At 37.5% G+C, this 20,403-nt stretch overlaps 2 protein-coding genes across 7 annotated transcripts in view; both read left to right on the top strand.

Moving 5' to 3' along the window:
* Positions 1 to 230: 230 nt before the first annotated feature.
* Positions 231 to 18,400, top strand: LOC108020298 (E3 ubiquitin-protein ligase RNF181 homolog). Of its 6 annotated transcripts, XM_036821986.3 has the most exons (4): positions 257 to 658; positions 4,556 to 4,573; positions 17,747 to 18,057; positions 18,149 to 18,400. In XM_036821986.3, the coding sequence occupies exons 3-4, from the start codon at positions 17,749 to 17,751 to the stop codon at positions 18,281 to 18,283; spliced, it is 444 nt and encodes a 147-aa protein (XP_036677881.2). In that variant the 5' UTR covers positions 257 to 658; positions 4,556 to 4,573; positions 17,747 to 17,748; the 3' UTR covers positions 18,284 to 18,400. The 6 variants fall into 6 exon arrangements, 5 of the variants coding, with proteins under 5 accessions (XP_036677881.2, XP_065722202.2, XP_036677880.2 ...); XR_005015523.3 differs by lacking the exons at positions 17,747 to 18,057; positions 18,149 to 18,400 and adding an exon at positions 13,561 to 13,833 and having other exon boundaries at positions 231 to 658; XM_036821985.3 differs by lacking the exons at positions 257 to 658; positions 4,556 to 4,573 and adding an exon at positions 8,402 to 8,645.
* Positions 18,401 to 18,598: 198 nt separating this feature from the next.
* qin (tudor domain-containing protein qin) overlaps positions 18,599 to 20,403 on the top strand; it is a 59,765-nt gene continuing 57,960 nt past the window's right edge. The window contains exons 1-3 of the mRNA XM_036822000.3: positions 18,599 to 18,861; positions 19,487 to 20,094; positions 20,323 to 20,403. Coding sequence (XP_036677895.3) covers positions 18,732 to 18,861; positions 19,487 to 20,094; positions 20,323 to 20,403 — 819 coding nt within the window. The 5' untranslated portion in view covers positions 18,599 to 18,731. The remainder of the gene's footprint in view (positions 18,862 to 19,486; positions 20,095 to 20,322) is intronic.

Below are 20,403 nucleotides of genomic sequence, written 5' to 3'. Positions count from 1 at the left end.
TATGCAATTTAAAAAGTCATTACAGTTTTAAACTTCTTTCAATTCACCTATATCAGACCCTCCAAGATTTTAATTAATTACATTACAAAAATTCTCACCCAATTCAGAAATTTCAAATCGCGCGCCAAACGTTACAGACGTCAAGCTTTTTGTATACAGATGGTAAACAAACTGGTATGGGAAGAGTTCGCACAAGTGATGGGATAGTACTATCGTGAAAGTCTGAAAAATATCGATAGCGGTCATCGGGAGCATCGGTATTATATTTGTTTTTGCCGTGCCGTTGAATCGCTTCGTCTTGCTGACTTTTCGACTTTTTCGTGTGAATTAAACTCGAAAGAAGGCCAAAATCAGCTCAGCAATACCACCTGAAGACATTGTCGATAATCCGGATGGCGAATTTATTCCATTGAATCGGTGAATTCGCCAGCAAAGCAGCCAAAAAGCAAGAACAACATTGAAAAAAACGTTTCGTCACGCTGAGAGAGCAGTGGAATTTTTTCGCAACAAATACAATTAAAAGTTGCAGAGCGAAGGAGGAGGCGAAAAAATCAGAAAATCAATTAGTGAATAATACGAATTCGGTGCAAGATAAGTTCTCGTGTGAAATTGCTTTTTCGGCGATTGGTTTTTCATCGATTTTGCAGAGGAAAAACAGGTTGGTTTTCTCTCTCTTTTTCACCCCACCCCCAAATCACATTTCTTGTGATTTTTGTTGTTTTGCAACTGGTTCTAGCAAACTACCGCTGCTTATTCTGTATTGTTTTTTGTGTGCTTTTTTGTGTTTGATTTCGTTTTGGCCTTCTGCTTTTAAGCATTTCATTCGTTGCGGAAATTTGTCTGAAAATACCGGCTTGTTGTCATCTGTGTCAAGAGAGCGAGAGAGAGAGAGAAATGGTGGGGAGAGCGCGAGCGAGGGTGACTCAGTAACTGCGCTTGTAGTTGTGTGAGGTTATGCGTGTCATACAACAGAGGTCAAAATATTAATGCAGGGGCAGTTAAATAATAATTTCTTAAAATTTTAGGTTTAAAATATAATAAATAGAAAGAAAATACTAGCTGTAGCCTGGTTTGGGAAGTATATCTTCAACGTTCAGAAAATAGCAATATTTTAAAAAGCTTTGATTAATATATTTATTATTATTATTATTATTATTATTAAGGAAGTTTCTTATCTTCTAAAAATACCTAAAATACTTTCAAAATAATACCAAATATTTAATTACATAATTATGTCCGCTGCTGTACATACAACTGGAATTGGAACACACGCGCTGTACTTCGGTGACACTCGCGTCCAGCAATATTGTACCGGTGCCCCGACTTGATTGAATTGCTTGCATTTCTCTTAATTGATACGAACTTCAAATGGACGGGTCCTCAATTAGTGGCGATTATTTTTTTCTGCTTTCCCATTTCACTCGGAAATTTTCGCAGTTGTGGGTGCAGCAGCTGTTCTTTCAAATTCCCGCGCAATTTGCATTTTCAATTGCATTCAGCGAAAGGGACGGACAGATAGCGAAAGATTATGCAATATGCATTCATTTAGCGTGTTATCATCTTTTATTGCAGCCGGTTGTTATTGCAACTAGTTTTGGTCGGTACACATCACTGGGGTTAATTTTCACACACTAATTCCTGAAGGTTAACCATAATTTCAGTTAAGGGGTAAATTCAATTTGGTACCCATGCGGAAGTTTTGGATTTATCTTATCATTAGACTTTAAAACTGATTTTTAGAATCTTCCGTAAACTCATTTTGACTGATTTTGTTTTTTAATCTTATTGTCGAAATAATTTTTGATACTTAAGACTTTGAATTGTGGTCCTAACATTTAAGATCATATCAAAATATATCAATTGTCTTACAATTTTTAAATGCTTTCGAGTATACACCACTACCTTACTCTTTAACGTCAATACGTTAATTGTCGGGTAATGATTGCACAATTTAACAAAAACAAACTGCTATAAACTATGAAAACTAAAATATTATTGTGAAATTGCTAATCGGTATTTAAGAACAAATAGCTATATAAAGACGCAGTTATGGCACCTACCCCTTACTGATTTCTTTTGTCTTTCTTAATTTCTAAATAGTAAAAACTGAATAACAATAGTAAAAGCTTATGACAAATTAGGAAAAATTAAGTTTAATAAATTGTAGTCCAGCTGTATTATAAGTGTTTCCACGGTTTTCAATTTACTCAACAATTTTTGAATCCTTTAAGAGATCATAAAGATTATTATTTCACCCTTAAATGGTATTTTCCATTTGGCCTAAAATATCTTTTGTCTAATAACCGAAGAATTTCACAAGTTAGCTGCATGCCAGAGTCGCGTGGCTATGGCAAATAAAAATCCATTTAAAAGCGATAATAATGGGATTTGGAAACCGCTGCTAATTCGATTGATCAACGGGCTTTTAAGGCGCAGAAACACAATGCCATAATCGTGCCATTTACACCTGTTCTCCGCTCAAGTGCCACTTGCCGATTGCCAATTTGCGTTTCTAATTAGTTGCATCCCGTGTCGGCAATTTATGCTCGATGTGCTTGCCCATCATCGATGATTGCTTAGATAAGTCCTCTATTGTACTGACCAATGCCCATGTGACATCGTGCGAACCACGTGAAATTGTCGCCCTTTCTAATTGCCATTTACTAGACTCACACTTGCACCAATTGTTTTCTATTACCCTTTACACTCGGAATAAATTATCAGGGATTTTTGAAATATTTTCTTAATAAATGATTGTAACCCACATACATGTTCTGTACCATCAAAACTGAAGGGAACTTTGGATACCACATTAATCATCTTTAAATTCTCCAGATATATATGTTTTTTTTATGCAATTCTAAGAAACACATTCCAGGCAAGACCCTTTTTGAGGTCGAACTGTGACAGTTGCTCCTAAAAATAGTCACACTTGAAGCCCGATTAGTTGAAGTGGCTATATATAAATTAGTATGTGCAAGCAATCAGGGGCGATAAGATTAATCCCAATGCAAGGTACTGAGTGTTTACAGTAGAAAATCAATACAAGCAATTTTAAATATCAAAATTAAATATTAATAATAAATGCTTTGTTTGGATAACAATTAAATTTTCAAAAACATTTTAAACTTTAAATAACTCTGCTTTTACTAACTCACTGCCCCCCTTGATTTCCATAAAACACTTAAATAATTTACTGAGCTTTTTTTGCTTTGACCACATTTAATATCATGCATTTGTTGTTTGTCGAGAGGACAACTGAAATCTAAGCATCTGCCATAAATTTAAGCGCAATTTGTTTGTCTTGCATGTCATTTTGTTGTCCACAAAGATTTCGTATTTAATACGTTCACAATTTTCTATTTTGTTGTCGCTTTATGCGGCCGGAAAATGTTTTTAATGGGTTTTACAGCACGTGCCGTCTGTTTTCGTTATTGTTTTTGAATGTGGGAAATAGGCAGCATAACCTTTGTTTATAATTTATGGCAAGTTATTAAAGTACGCAGCTGTCTTGTCTATGCAAAAGCCATATCAAAGTTCATAAAGAATTTAGCACTGTGATTTGATTAATGGTCGAATAATTTATCTTATATGCTTTTATTTTTTCTGAGTACTGCATAAAAGATTTCCTAGGTTCTGTGTATATTATTCTTTGTAAAAACCTTTTTACACCCTTTGTGATATAAAATTGGGGATAATAAAGATAAATAAGAAGATAAACAGTCATCTTTATGGACTAAATTAATATTGATTTTTTGAATACTGATAAGACGTCACCAATATGTGACAAACACGTCAATAAATATGATTTTAGATTAAATTGGCGAGCCAAACCATATAAAGAAAATTCTTAGAAAATAACAAAATCTAGAAAAACTTGCGCAATTAATTACTACCTATTTATTTTGGCGACGATCACATTGTATTTTTTTTGCCTTCAGCTAGATAAAAATTTTCTGATCTATTTTGCCATTTCATTATTTATAAACGCCATTCGCTTAATTGGTGGCAACAGGTGCCACACCTGCCCCCTTCTACCACTAAAAAAAAAACCCACGTTTCGCTTCGGTATTATGACCACTTTTGGCACAGAAATTGGTGGCATCTCGATGCTGCACTGGTGGCCATCGGCTGCTCATAATTTATTTGCATGCGGGATAAGTTTATATTTATTGGCATGAAGATAACTTTTGTGGCCACATTCGAGACTCATTTATTTTTAGTTGCTTCCATGCCCCCTCCGCCAGTGAAAACGTATCATAAATTATTCGCACATTTACAAATCAAAATTTATGTGCTCTAATTATTTATTATTTATTCGCCCCCTCTTAAAAAAAAATATTTTGGCTTCGCTTTTCCGATTTCTTACATGTTGATAGAGATTTTCATTTAAATTTCATGATTGCTTGCGATTTATAAATGTACATTAAATAAATTGGGTTTTATTTAAGCTGTTTTTATCGTATTTTTTATTTTATTTAACCTTGCAAATATTTGCGCAAATATCTTAGTTGAGACTATTTTCTAATTCTTTTTATTATCTTTATTTTTACAGATTTCAAGAGGCGATCTGGTAAGTAAATAACAAGAGCTAAACTTGAATTTTAATAGAGCAATAGATGTAGTCTAAAAATGCAAGCATTAACTGGCTTCTTAGTTAAAAATTCAATTCCTTTATATGAATTGCAAAATACAAAGATTACTAGGTGTAAAATAAAGCTTCTTAGAAAATGATTTCAAAATTCTTTTTACAGAAAGTTTAAAGGCTTGAATTTGTTTTTGAAAGTCAAAGTCGCAGAAATAGGAAAGAAAAACTTAGTTTGATTTAGTTGTGTAATACAACAGACAAATTAGTCATCGGAAAGGGGAATTTATAAGTCATTAGTCTTAGGAAAGAACAGTTCTATAAAAGTATAGCCATAAGCAGACGAATCGCATTAAACCGAAGTGCAATCGACGAAACTCAAATCTAAATGGTGATCTAAAATCGAATTTAAATCGAGATAGGTAAAAGGTACAGTGGGTTTCTGAGGGGGTGGGGAACCTTTCCGGTGGGTCACGTTCTGCTCGGCGCTAATCGCTCAATTTGCCTCACTGCTAGCACGCGGAAATGTGTGGGAGGGCATGCGAAAGCGTTTCACTAACGAAAAACCGGTGACAGTCATACACTGATAAAAAACTTTTAAAAAAATGTATCAATATATTTTTTTATATAATTAATATTATATATTTTACAAGGTCTATAGAAAATATTATTAGGGATACTGCAGAAAAGTTAATATTTCGTAAAAAGAAATGTTGTCGGGCTGCCTAAAATTATATGATATACGGTTCTTAACAGAACTTCTTATATTATTTGGAGTTCTGATTCCTTGGCTGCTGATTTCTAAAACTATGATATCTGTTCCAATATTATAACCTGTTTTTCTTTGCAGTGCACTGAAAAACGAGCACAGTGAGGCAATGCTAATTAAATTTCGCTAGTCGGGGCACGGCGCCCTCAGTCTTAATTTGTTTGCATGCTCGGTCGAGCGGAAAAACAACAACAAATTGGCATAATGATCTTGTACGATCAACATGATGATGATTTTAATGATGATCATGATCATGCTGAACTGACTGACAGGCAGACTTGTTTCTCTGCCGCTCGTTCAATTGCTATTTTGACTTTGAACTTGCCTCGTTCTGTGCTCCGACCGCCTGTAATTTACAATTTCTGCACTGAGGGATCGACAGAGCTTCCCCCTTTCTATAGCATATAGTATCTGAACGATCTGTGCAGCATTTCCTACCCACTCAACGTGACGTTCAGCGATTAAATTTAGCCACAATGGCAAGAGAAAGAACGAAACTATAACTGGGCTCCCGGCTTAATGTGGAACGACATTTCAATTGCGATTGCTATTTTTAGGCATTGTCATCTCGCCGTCTCGGCTTAACGATTTCTTTCTTTTTTTTCCATTTTTATTTTTGCATATTGAGGGGGCAACATTAAATCTCTCGATTGTGTGGCTTGCGGCAAGGTTAACCTGCATTGTATAACAAATTCACTTTGAGTGGAGAGCCTCATACTCGTCTTCCTCTTAAAAGCGTTGATAAACAGTAAAGAGCCAGTTCTTTTTCCATATTTATAAATTGATTTTGTAACCAGAAACCTCAATTAACTGAACCCCAATTGTTATTAAGACCAATTGTTATTTGGTTTTTAAACAAGAAACTTTAATTCGTAATAAACAAAACAATCAAAAAGATCTGCTTTAAAAGTTTTTCAACTTTTCACATGAAAAATGGGGTTTTCAATTGAACAAAACCTTGATTTCTTTGTCTATAAGAAGAAATGGCAATTAATGATATATACATTTAATTATCATTTTGAATAATAATTTAAAGTTTTGAAACCTATTATAAGTTTTGTCATATCTCTTCCCCAAACATTTACTTCCTGCAATTTGCGCAGCTTTTTGAACTCTTTGAACTGAAATACCCTCGAACTGGGCAAAACAATTTGCGTCCAAGAATATTGATTTATTTACGGCTATGTTTTTAATTTACTGTGCGAAAAGTGTTTTTTGTCGAGTGCAAAAGTCCCAAACGTCCTTGCCTTGAGAAATCGACCGACTGCGAGGGAAATCACATGAGATGTTGACCAGCAAATTGAACTGAACATGTGAGCTTTGATTTAGCTGATGGGAGATGGCACATGGCAAATTTTTTGAATTGTTTTAAGAAATATATACACATTTGTTTATAAAAATGTATAAAGTTTCACGAGCACCATCGCGTCGATTGGTAGCCAAGAGATATATATATTTAAAAATATATTCTTAATAGGTTGGCGTAGTAGTTTGATTCTCCGGAAGAAGCAATGGAATGTTTTATTAAAACCCAGTGAACAAAAGAAATATATGAAGATTAATTTAAAATTTACAAGTAGATCCCAAAAAGTGAAATTTAAACGTATTTATAATAGACGTCAAGAAAAGCTATACCTGTTAAGTAGGCGGTATTTTATAGACCAAACACTTGGCTATAAATGTCATCTAGTGTCGTAGCTGCTTATATATGTATATATATCCACTATAGTTTTTACTATACGAATTAGGTTCGCTTTGGTTCATTCATTATAGCTGGCCCCCAACTTGTTGTGGTCATTCATGAGTTTTCCCTCATTTTGATGTCACCGACGTCACGCAAGAGAACATTTCACAAAAGTTATTGACCAACGCCTTGCACATGGTATATAGTACATATAGGAACTAAAGTGTACGGGTTCAGGAGCGATCAACCTTTGGCCCGCCCACACACGTGTCATAAACCATTGGGCGCTAATTAAATCGCAGGTTTTCGGCTTCTTTTTTGCGCTCTTTGTGTGTCAAAAGAAATTTGTTTTTTGAGGGCGTTTGATCACTTGACTCGTATTGCCGGTGCGCATAAAAAGTAAGCCACGGGTAGAGATATAGATATATTTACGATTTGCACAGCCTGACAAATTTCACACATTTCGACTTTCAACGTTTGTTGGCTTGGATACAACAAATTCCCTTGTTAAAAATAATATAACCCCCAAAAAAAAGGGGAACAAGAAGAGCATTTTGACTATAAACAAGAATTTAAATATACACCTCCTATAAGCCGTATGCAAATTGCTAAAATAATAATAACATCAAACTTGCGCATGTCTTTTTGTTAAAGAAAAATTACCTGGGTACAGTGATGCTAAAAACTAGGTAAATATGGTAGAAAGGCGTAGGTAAAGGTTTTTAAGAGACAGGATTTATTTTCCTAATAAGAAAGAAACCTTTTTAAAATATCTTTTTGAATATTAATGATAATATATTTATAATAACTCTTTAACCAAATGTATCTACCTAAAAAGCATTTAAAATAGCAAATTTGTGATTGTTATTTGAAAATCACTGCTACAAACCCAATAGAACTAACGAGAACGTAAATAGAAACCGAAATTTCTAGGAAAATCCCCTGCCAAAGGTATTTTAAGTTGTGGACAGGGGCAATCACTCATGCAAATTACTTACCAGCTGGGCTTTGGTCATAAAGCCCGTCAAATCCGAACTAAAGTCAGCCAATATAGATACAGATACAAATACAGATACAGATATAGATACAGATACAAAGGCGGATACTGAACTACTAACTACTACTAACTAACGCCGACGCGTTGATGGAGGCGGCAAAATTTCGCACATTTATTTCGTCGATCGGCGACGGCGTTTTTTCTATAGTATCATTGTTATTGCTCCGCTGCTGCCTGTCGTCGTGTTCCGCCATTTGTAGAGCTTATTTAATTTTTATTGTTGTTTATTGCTAAACGAAAAAAAAAATGTTCATTTTAAATGTTTGATTACAACGATTTGTGAAGTTCAGTCGAATTTGTGATTTTCGCGCTGGAGGAGCGGCCCACTCAGCGATCGCGAGCAATGCGATTTAGAACTGCAATCGGATCGAATCCCAATCGCAGTTCCTTTGATAACTCAACTCAGTCATTCTCAAGTGTCGTGTGTGATCGAGAGTAGATCCGCAGTGAAAATCACAGCTGAAAAACATTAAAACTGAAAAATTCCAGTTCTAAAATAAGTGACAATTAGACAAAATGCAGTTACTAAACTTGGTGTGCCTCAAGCAAAGTGGGTTGAAATTATGAGATATTAAAACATGCATCACTTTATCAAGTTAAATTTCCAACACTCAAACTTTTCAACGAGTTTCACAAGCGCATCCCCCCTTTTTTGGGTTACCAAACTAATTTCAATTTTTGTGTTATCGCTGAAAGTTATTTCTCATATGCCCCGCATTTGTCATTTTATAATCCAAAAATAATGCATGTATATGGCCTAATGCAAATATCTAAATAAATGATACCTGCTTGATAGATAGGAGGGTGAATTTAAAATTTTGTGTGTGCTTCATTGGCTTAGCAACTTAAATTGCGAAAACTGATTACGGACAGGGAATTTCCCGAATTCTGTTTGTGATTTATTTCTAGTCAGGCTCTGGATTATTAAATTAAAAAATAACTGCCACAAAAAGGCCTTTAAATATGTCAAAAAGAGATTTATAATTTACTTAAGAGTGGTGACTTGATTTAAATATAAATGTGTTATATAGAAAAGAAATGTAGATTTATAGATTTTTTTTCCCCATGAAAAATATTCAAATATATTTCCCATTACCCTGATTGATCGTTTGGAACCAACAGCAAAAATCGGAACACGAAAAGATCTCAATGAGTACGCTAGATGAATTTATCAATGCCAGTGCAAAAAGTATATTTCTGAATTCGCAACGGCAACTAAATGCAAAAACAAGGAATCAATTACTCTTCCACATGACGTGCTGAAAAGTCGCAACCAGCGGCCAAATTAAAGATCTAATCTAAACAAACAGTCACTTGGGCACTTGGCAATGTTCCGTACTCATTGGTTATGTAGTATAGCCATATTATCGAGTCATTTGCAAAGAGTATTTCATTCTTAACGCACGATTTCAATGCGAACTGTGTCAACAATTAATGCGAAACGGTTTTGTAAACTGCATTCAAAGTTCAAGCAACTCGTTAATGTGTCAATATTGAAATTATGTTAAATTTATTGCAACATTGAAGATTTATAAATACACACGAGTGTTTTCATAATTTATTTGATTCTTCTATATTAAGGCAGTCGCTTATTTGTAAACGCAGAGAGCAATAAACGCAAAATGTGTTAACCGAATGAGAGATTTAAATATATCCGTCCACCTGACTTAATGGGGAGACATTAGCTGGATTGCGAGGTAATTAGGCAACTGAATCATTTGGTTTTAAGGTCGTAATTATCCGGGTGGAAAATTTCTTCTTAATTGACTGGAATGGAAAAATCTTAAAATTGAATATGTGTAATTTTAAAAAACTGAAAGGTAGTAATAGCTAGCCATAAATAGAAAAGACTAGTATTTTTCCAGTCTTTATTCAAACCATAATAACAAATAAATAAAGCATTCCAACTTATAAACTTAAAAGTAATGTTGAAAATGATACCAAACCCTACAGAAAATACAGTAGTCTTATATCATAAAATTAGTTCCATTAAGATAAGAAAAGTATCCATTATTCGACTGCTCCTTCATTTTCCGATCCATTTGGATTTATACGCACTGCGGAGATGACGATCACCTTTTTCGTTTGCCAGCACCAAAAACCTCCCCCTTTTTTCCGCCCCTCGAGACATTTTGCCATGGCCGAACTGCATTGGAAATTATATGCAAATAGAAAAACGAGACGGAGACGTTCTAAAAATAAACAGACCACGCAAAAATCAGTATGGTGTGTGTGCGAATATCTTATTTTTATAAGTCTTTAGTCTTCGGTCTTTGACGATGGCGCATTTTTATGCAGAGCAGAAAAGAATTTCGCGCTATGGCCAATGCAAACTGCCGATCCCATAATCCACCTATAGATACAAAGATACATTTGTATCTATATTGTCTGCCTGGGCGCTTTTGTGGATGCAATCTACGAATTTTCCATGATGACTGTATGGGCCTCGGGGTCCCCAACCCCCCACAAATTAACCCCCTTTCCATTCAGTTAACCCAGTTATCTTACCCATTGAGATAGCGAAATGGAAAAAGCAGAGAAAGAGAGTGAGATACTAGATTCCACTTTTGTATCTGGGTGCGGTATGGAAAGCACATACGTCTGTTGTATCTATGCTCCCCTTTTTGGGACTTTCGGTCTTTATTGTTGCTAATTGTTTTCGCTTGTTGTTATTATTGCCGCTGGAAACGTTTTTAACTTATCGTGCGCGTCAGAGCTGATAAAATCCGAGTACACAAGGTGGAGGGAAAGTATGTGGGGGCAAACAAAAGGAAAACCTTACAAATGGTAATAGTGGCCATGGAACAGCATTGTCTATTTCACATGCAAATACTATTTTACAAAAATGATTTGGATCTTATTTACAAATTCTGTAATGCAAAATCATTTTTTTAAGGTTTTAAATTAATTTTGTATACAATTTTTTTAAAATAAATAATGTATCTTTTTAATAAAAATGAAAATTTTTTTAATACAGATTTTGAAATTTAACTTTAATTTTTTTTAAGTTTAAAATGAAAGCTTTATTTGATCCACTGTGCGACAGCTTAACCCGCTCTGGCGCTCTTTGCCTCTCTTCTTCCTCATTCTCTTCTTCGTGCAACAGCAGACCGGCGCCTCAGCACCACCACCACCCTACCTCCCTCTTTCACGCTGTTGATATTTGCTCAATACATTTATTTTTGTATTTTTCTAGTTTCGGTTTTTTAAACTTATTTAATACCCTTTACTCATGAAAGTTAAGAAGTTTTTCTATTAATCTAAAAAGGTTTATTTTTGACTTTGTAGTATATCCGTCGTAGAGCATAAATGGACATCTTTGGTAAACTAACATGTATTCAGATAGTTTTTTGTCAGGTCTTTGGGTAGTGGTTAGGGCATCTGAAAGTCGGATATCTCGACCCTTCTTTGTTTTTCTCTTATTCTTGTTGGCGCACTTGTTACGACGTCGGCGTCGACTGCGCTGTCTTGGTGTTGGCTTTGCCGTTGCGTTTGTTGCTCTGCTTTTGCGCGCTCATTCGTTGCGCGGCTTTTGGAACGATCGATTCGCTTCCCAGACGAGAGATCGCGACGGACGGAACGGCAAGGGAACGGAATATTTCGAATCTGGAAGGCGCGCGTGCGTGGAGCAGAAAAAAAAAGTAGCAGGAGCAGCATCATAAATCGTGTAATTAATTCTTCTGCATTTTGCGTAAATTGTTTTGATTTCTTCAGCGTGAAATCAATAAAGCTCAAATGAAAATTTATTGAACTGCCAAGTGTGTGCGTGTGTGTGAAGTCGTGTGACAATGCTTATCAGTTGCACATGATCGAGTCTCTCTCGCGCTCTCCCTCTCTCTCTCTCTCTTCTGATATTGATTTATTATGAAATTTGTCTGCACAAAATAAGAAAAATTTGAACACAATTTCCAGTTAAATAAAGATTTGTCATAGTTTTTTCGGTTCAAGAAAAGATTACAAAATATATGATACATAAATCGTTGTTTTAACTATTAAATAAAAATAAAACCAGTTTTTTTTAGTTTCCTAAATGCTTTCGTTTGTATTTCTGTTTCCTTTTTTTTTTATTAAAAAACATTTATATTTGGTTTTGTTCATTTAAAAAATAGCTGTCTGCTTAAATTAGCTTTCTTAGTTTCTTTTTGGTTGCCAAGTGTTTTTTTAGAGGCCGTTTCCTGTCTCCCTCTCTCTTCGCATTTTGTTTGTTGTGTAAACATTTAGTTTTTGTTTTCCTGGCGCGTTATTCTTTATTTGACTTGGTCTAAGTGTTAAATTGCGAAACTCGCTACGTATTTTGTTGGCCCAAAAAGTTAGTTGGTTTAATTAAGTGGCACATGACACGTCCGATAACTGGAATCGAGTTTTCTTTATCGCTGCTGTCACAGTTATCGAATTGCGGTTATTCTTTTACCGTTTTCAACCGCAAGCTTATCGTGTTTTTTTGATGTAATCAAAAATGAAGAGAGAGAGAGGAAAAGCAAAAGCAGGAATTGTAAACATTTTAGCTTGAAAACTTAATTACAATTTCCACACACATTATCTTTGTTGTAGCTCAGTTATTTTGGTTGTTGTTTTTATTTGTTGCTATAAATAGCTCAATGCGGTCATTGGTCCCGCTCGCACACTCCTCTCTCTGTCTCTCTTCCCTCTCCCCCTTTCATTCATTCCATTCCATGCGATTGAACTTTTTCTTATGCTGCTTGGTGGAAAGAGAGGAGAAGATTTTTAAGAGAGCAGATCTCACTTATACAGTCGAGGGCGTCCAAAGTTGAACGTTCGCTTGACAGTAATGGCCTGAAAAATTGTGTACACTTCGCACATTATATTCATGAAGCAAAATCTTATCAGCAAAACGTGGAAAAATTTAGCATAAAGCGTCGGGGCGGTGAGCGGTACAATACAATTCCCCAGTACGGCATGTGTCAGGCGTTAAACGTTTGTTTTTTTTTTTTCAAAACGTGTCGGGGTAATTCCCCCGACAACAATAAAGTAATTTTTGTTTTTGGTTTATTGTTATATTCTTAAATTATTCTTTGTAGATATGACCCAATTTTATCACGGAAAAATGTCGAATAATATGAATGTACGTTCTGAGAAATAATTTATTTAATTCTCAGAACTGGTCGAGATTATATTTTATTTAGATAGTGTTCTTTGAATTATAAAACTTACTCTTTAATGTTTAAATAATGAATAATCCAAAAAAAAAATTACTAATAACTCATTTCTCACGGAAAACTATCGAATATTTCAAAAAATGCATTTATGGCCATCTTTAAATCCTTTCCACATCATGCCCTTGGCTCCTGGTTTCCTTGTTATCTTTCTAATTATCACAACTAGACTCCCTGATTCTTCCTTGAGCAGCTCGTTGATCATCTCCCCTGTAGATCAGTTGCTTTTTAAAAGATATACCAAGGCAAGGCCCCTACTTTACCCCGTTCTGATCTTTTCTCCTCTTGCAGAGGTGGCACACATCGCCAACAACAACAACAACCAGAACCCAAGCAAAGAATCCCAAGAAAGAGATCCGAAGGATACAGGAATCTTTGGTTGCTTTGCCAAGAAGGAAGATCAGCAGCAGCACAGTCCAAAAAAGGAACACTCGGAAGAGCACAGAGAAAGTTCCAACTCGGGCAGCTATAAAGTACAGAAAAAGGAGCAAGAACAGCAGAGGGAATCGGAAAACGAGCATCCATCCGTTTACCGGCAGCAAGACGAGGAGTTTCATCCGATACGAAAACAGGAGGAGGAGTTTCATCCAATAAAAAAGGAAGAGCCCCGTAAAACCCCACCAATATCGAAGCAACCACGTCCACGAAATACCACGAGATCGCAGAGTCAGCCGGCTATAAACAACCGACGACGTCCAGGAACCCCGCCACCACACACAACCGCCGCTGGAAACGGAACCGGAAGCAGGAGCATGACCTCCATACCCGCCAATTTGTCTAGCAATAATGTGGCTGGAGCAGCAACCCTGCCAGGAGCTGCCGTGCCGCCAGAGAAACAGCCCTGGCCCAACTCCAAGGACGATTACGAGCTGAGGGATGTCATTGGTGTGGGTGCCACTGCCGTCGTCCATGGCGCCTACTGTATCCCAAGGAACGAGAAGTGCGCCATTAAGCGCATCAACCTCGAAAAGTGGAACACGTCGATGGACGAGCTGCTCAAGGAGATTCAGGCCATGTCCTCTTGTTTTCACGAGAACGTTGTGACCTATCACACCTCGTTTGTGGTGAGGGAAGAGCTCTGGCTGGTCCTCCGACTCCTGGAAGGTGGTTCTCTGCTGGACATCATCAAGCACAAGATGAGGACGTCGAATTGCAAACAGGGCGTCTTTGACGAGGCCACCATAGCCACGGTACTCAAGGAGGTTCTGAAGGGACTGGAGTACTTTCACTCTAACGGGCAGATTCACCGAGATATCAAGGCGGGCAACATCCTGATAGGCGATGATGGCACCATTCAAATCGCTGACTTTGGCGTGAGTGCCTGGTTGGCCACTGGCCGGGATTTGTCCAGGCAGAAGGTGCGCCATACCTTTGTGGGCACACCCTGTTGGATGGCCCCCGAGGTGATGGAGCAGGATCATGGCTACGATTTCAAGGCGGACATTTGGTCCTTTGGCATCACAGCGATCGAAATGGCCACGGGCACGGCACCATATCACAAATACCCGCCCATGAAGGTGCTTATGCTGACCCTGCAGAATGATCCGCCCACCCTGGACACGGGTGCCGATGATAAGGATCAGTACAAGGCCTATGGCAAGACATTCCGCAAGATGATCGTCGAGTGCTTGCAAAAGGAACCATCGAAAAGGCCCACAGCTAGTGAGTTGCTGAAGCACGCCTTCTTTAAGAAGGCCAAGGATCGCAAGTATCTCACCCAGACGTTACTGCAATCCGGACCCAGCATGGAGACCAGGGTTCACAAGGCTGCGAAACGACAGCCAGGTGCATCGGGTCGTCTTCATCGCACGGTGACGGGTGAATGGGTGTGGTCCAGCGAAGAGGAGGACAATGGCGGCTCTGTCTCCGGCTCAGGATCTGGAGGTGGCCGAAAACATCCATCCTCGGATTCGGACTCCGAGGATAGGCCCATAAATCGGCTCGAAAGAGCCGACTCCTCGGACAGCGACCGGGAAGAACCGTCGCCCGAAATAACCCATAGTGTTTCCTCAGCCACAGTGACGCCTGGAGCTCCCGCAGCAGCTGCTGCCGCCGCCGCTCAAGAGCTAACAGCTGGCCTGGCTCAATTACCATTACCCAGCGAATCTGCCGGTGAGGCGCCACCAGTCAATCTTGTCCTGCGCATGCGCAACTTGCGTCGCGAACTCCACGACATTCGGTTTGAGTTCGTGGTGGGCAAGGACACGGCCGAAGGCATCGCTACGGAACTTGTGGATGCGGGTCTCGTTGATGCCCTGGACACTCACCCGATGGCCCAGCATCTGGACCAACTGATAGCGGCCAGTGCCACGATGAAAACGATTACTTTCCAATTGAGCTCCGGCGTGCAGCCGGGCGAGGTGCCCGACGAACGATCGCTTGTTGGCTACGCGCAGATCTCCATCACGGACTAGTGATCTGCCCTGGAGCATGGATCACAGTCAACCCTAACCCATCACAAGAGCATCCCAAACACCACTACAGCACCACCATCCCTGATTAAAACCAAGCCAGTCTGATGATACGTAAGGCCAGGAGGGTTCGGGATCTGGATTCGGGATTCCCAACTGGAGAGCCGTTGCCGTTTGCTGCTTTTAGCACTAGACTAGAACTAACTGTATATGCTAGTGATAGATCTTAACGCGAGCTGATCGTTTACTATATAGAGAAACTATACAAACATATATATGTTTAAAAGGATGGGTCGATTTTGGTTGATATCGATTACGTGGGGAGAATTAGATTTTCGAAGCTATTGGTATAATATTATTTCAAAAACTATGGGTTTAATGTCAGTCAGGAAATATAGGTGCTCGATACACTTACCAATCAGTTGAAATATTTCCATATTTATTTATCCAACCAGAAAATCGGCCCACCCTGAAGTTTTATATATGCCTTACCTACTATAAAAATCCTTTGCGCATTGTAATTAATCCATGTGCCCCGCCCCTGGACCCGCAATCGCCCACTTGTTTTGGCCCCGCTAAAGTAGCTAAAGTAATTGAAGAATCGTGTACTTATTCGTTTTCGTTTCGTTCGTCTTTAAGTAGCTCTGTACATACACCACACATATATATCTATATATAGCTCTTGTTTTTAATTAGCCCACTGAAATCAGTAGATCCTGATGTAGTCCTGCCTTTATATATCATTTACCGATTACCGATCGCTCCCCCGCCAGGCGCCTCTAATTTATTCTCTAGCAATCTAAACTACTAATTTGTAAAGCCTAGCGCCTAAGTCTTGTTTTTGTTTTACTCTTATTATTTTATATTTTACCTTATTATAATTTATCACTCTACTCTGTATACCCACTGTATGAGTTTTTGATAAGATCGCAAAAGGATTTAATCTTTAAGTGAGGCCAGAGGAAGATACCGAGAGAGAACAGGAGAGTAGAAGTTATAATTCAAGCTCTGTAACTACCTTGAAGTAAATCGTAAATCAATTACTTTAAAAATGAATATTATTAAACATCATATAGTTAAAGAAAGAAAATCACAAAAAAACAAGAAACGAAAAAAGAATTACATTTTGTGTTTTTATTGGCCTGTTTTTATGTTGAAAAAGGAATTTGAAGTTTAGATTTTAAAATTGGAGTTGGGGAAAAATAAGGAACGTGAAACGTTAGTTGACAGCCCTATTTAAAAAACAAATTCTGATTATAATTTCTTAATTTTGATCCCTTGAAAAAACGTATTTATTAACACCGGTCGCTAGTTCACTACTCTAATAATTCAATTTTTTAAGAATTAAGCTATTTTGAAATTTTTCATCTTTATGAAGCTCAAAAGAAACCGATAAAAAACCTTACAGCTTGAAACGAAACAGCATTCTTGAGATGTAAATTTTAGCTCTTCCTCATTAATACAGTAAACCATCGACCTGATGGTCTCCTACCTATGCTCACGTATAAAAGAAGCCAGTGTTTGCCTGTAATTTTAGACTTTTTAAAATGCATTGCTGGACTGCCAGCCACTAAAGAAATAATTCTAGGCATAAAAAAAAACATATTACTTGCAAGCGTTTTAAATGCAAAGACCTCTTAGACATTTAGCAATAATGTTGGTGTAATAAAGTTAATCTAATGGAGTTTTAGCCCGGATTGACTGTTATCAAATGTATACGAGAAACTCGAAATTGAAATAAAAATAACATTTGGCTCCTAATAATCCGTGTGTTGTTTTAAGATCTGTTGGAATTTTTAGATACATTTTTCAAAAATGATGGGTGGATTTAAATATTTTGATTTTTTCAATTCCAAGTTGTTTAAAAAAAATGTTTAGTATCGAAATAAAAAGTTTTTTTTAGATATTCCTAAACTTAATTGCCAAATTAAAAACAGTATATAAAAATATATTTTAAAGATCATAAGGTTTCGGAAAATCTTTCGTTTAGTAGCTTTCAAGAAATCTGGGATGTGGGGCCTTTACTATCAAGCTATCAACTACGATTTCTGCTACGACAATTGCAGCCATGTCGGACTACTTCGAGGAACTGGGACATGAACCCACTGGACCGGAGGGAGCCAATGATTTGGCCAGAAATTTCCGACGTCTCCAGGTGTTGGCCATAATGAATGGCATCGACATGGAGATCGAGGTGCCAGAGGCCTCCAAGCGAGCGATAGCAGAGCTTCCGGTCCACGAAATTCTCGCATCGGAAGTGGGCGGAGATTTGGAGTGCTCCGTTTGCAAGGAACCTGCTCAGGAGGGCGAGAAGTACAAGATCCTTCCCTGTAAGCACGAGTTCCACGAGGAGTGCATCCTGCTTTGGCTGAAGAAGGTAATGCTATGTAAAAATAAAGAATATATTTAAAAATAAAAAGTATCACAATCTAAAATTTAAATACCCATTATCTTTTTCTTCTACCCAGACCAATTCCTGTCCCCTTTGCCGATATGAATTGGAAACAGATGATCCTGTGTACGAGGAGCTTCGAAGGTTTAAGCAGGATGAGGCTAACCGAAGACAGCGCGAGAACACTATAATGGATTCCATGTTCGGATAATTCGGTGTTTAGGTTGAAAGATTTATAAAAACCATTTTTGTAAAACGGTTTGGATTCAAATTTTCAGTTTATGGAATAAAGGCTTTTTTGGGAAAATGTATTATTTAATGTGCAAAAGGTTGATCTATTTATTTAGTTGATGAAAGTAAGTATCTTTGCATCATCTTAAAAAAAGGGCTTTGTCAAAACATTACTATTTAAATTTTTTCCCATTCGTTCAAGATGAATCTTTAAAAATATCGAAACATCGATTGCTCCCTGATCTAGTCTATCGATATAAACATCGATGATTTACCACCTCCATCTCTTTCTGTTCTCATTCGCCGGCGTGCTTGCTAAATAGTTTCGCGTTTGAAAACTGGGTTTCTTAAAAAAATTCCTCAAATAAACAAATAAAATATACAAAAATATAGTGTTTGATGTCGATTTGTGTTATCTTTCAATCAAAATGATTGCCGACGACAGTGGTGTAAAGCATTTTGATCGCAAGTTTGTGGCGTCCAACCTGCAGAATCTTCTACGCTGCCCAAAATGCTCGAAATGTTATACTTACTCATATAATAAAAATGAAGGAGATGGTAAGATAAATAGTTTAATGATAAACGAAGGAAATCATGAACTTTACATTGGCTTCACAGTTTTTAAACATTTGAGACTTCTTGGGCGCAATTTTTTGTATATTGTGTGTGTTTGTGAATGAAGCGTCTGTGAACAGTGTTGCCAGCTTGAAATCTGGACAAAAGTGTTCAAGAAAAATCCAATGAGAACCAAAGAATTAAATGCTTAGTTCTTATTGGAACTAAATAAAATAATTGTGTGTCATACTAAGTCTTTAAATAAATGATATTTAAGCAGAGCTTCTTAGCATTTGATATAATATCAAGATTTCCAAAAGCGAAAAATGCCGAATTGTCATCTCTACTCCGTTATAAAGGGTTTCAAGTTACTCCATGCATTTCTCAGTTCTCTTTGGTGTGGTTTTTCTAAACATTAAACATTGTAAAAAAAACTTTGAAAAATGCTATCGGAGGGGAAAAACGATATTTTCATTTTTCCTTGCCATACAAAACACTTCTTTGTAACACTTTACATATTAATTATATTTTTAAAAACAAAAAATAACAAAAGTTACAGAAATTTGTTGAAAAATTTTAATATTTAAAATAAATATATTTAAATACATATTTTACCCTATTTCACCAGAGAGTTATCGTCCCTTTCTGCTGCCTTGTGGCCATAATCTCTGCGAGAGCTGCGTGTGGAGCAATCACCAGGATCTTAAGTGCGCCGTGTGCCAGACACCGGCTTCCCCAACGATCAAGTCCAAGGATCCGGCAAAGAAATCCTCTGCCAATGTGCGGGACTACTACGAACTAAACTACCATGTGCTGGGGGAAACCAGCAGCCTTAGTTATTTCCGCCGATTCGCCTCGGAAACGACGAATAAATCCCTGACCCTCAGCTCCATCAGCGAAGAGGTTGTCCAGGCCATCAAATGCAGCGAATGTGGCAATGCGATAGCCAACGGGGAGTGCAGGCAGTGCAATGCCTCCTATTGCCGACGTTGTTTCGAGGCGGTCCACAACCACAGTCGCGTCCTGAAGTCGCACGTCTTTCAAATCACACAGGAGTCCCAATCCCGAAAGGGATTACGGGTGGGCAACCAGTTCTTCACACTGCCCACCAAGAATGAATGCCATCAGCACCGCATGCTGAAAAACATGTACTGCCTAAACTGCAAGCGGACCAACTGCCCGGCTTGCATCTCCATTCTTCATCGCGGGCACCGCACTAAATCGCTCTTGGATGTGGTTAGTAAAATAAGAAATATAGTATTAGTATTTCACACCAATCTGGCCATCCGTTGGTAACTCTGTCTGTATGAACTAATTGATTTTATCATACAATAATGAATATTATCATTATTAGCCATAAATGCGTCTAATGAAATTACTAAATATATAAACTTACCGAGGTCGTTTACATCGACTAAATCATATTATTTTATCCCAACTAAATGAATTTGATGTTCCCTATAGAATCAACGTTATGCTTCTGAGATACCGACGTCTTTGAATTCATTGAATTCCGCTCTACTTAACATCCAAAATGGCCAGGAG

The sequence above is a fragment of the Drosophila suzukii genome, chromosome 3, assembly GCF_043229965.1.
Source record: "Drosophila suzukii chromosome 3, CBGP_Dsuzu_IsoJpt1.0, whole genome shotgun sequence".
NCBI classification, from domain to species: Eukaryota; Metazoa; Arthropoda; class Insecta; order Diptera; family Drosophilidae; genus Drosophila; species Drosophila suzukii.
Note: the sequence above shows the minus strand (reverse complement) of the source record. Positions and strands in the feature narration are given on the sequence as shown.

Bases quoted from the DNA above. Each gene is read 5' to 3' on its own strand.
- LOC108020298 (XM_036821984.3), top strand. From the start codon at position 8,612: ATGCAGTTACTAAACTTGGTGTGCCTCAAGCAAA. The intron at 8,646-13,560 runs GTGGGTTGAAAT...CTCCTCTTGCAG, and splicing joins CTTGGTGTGCCTCAAGCAAA to AGGTGGCACACATCGCCAAC.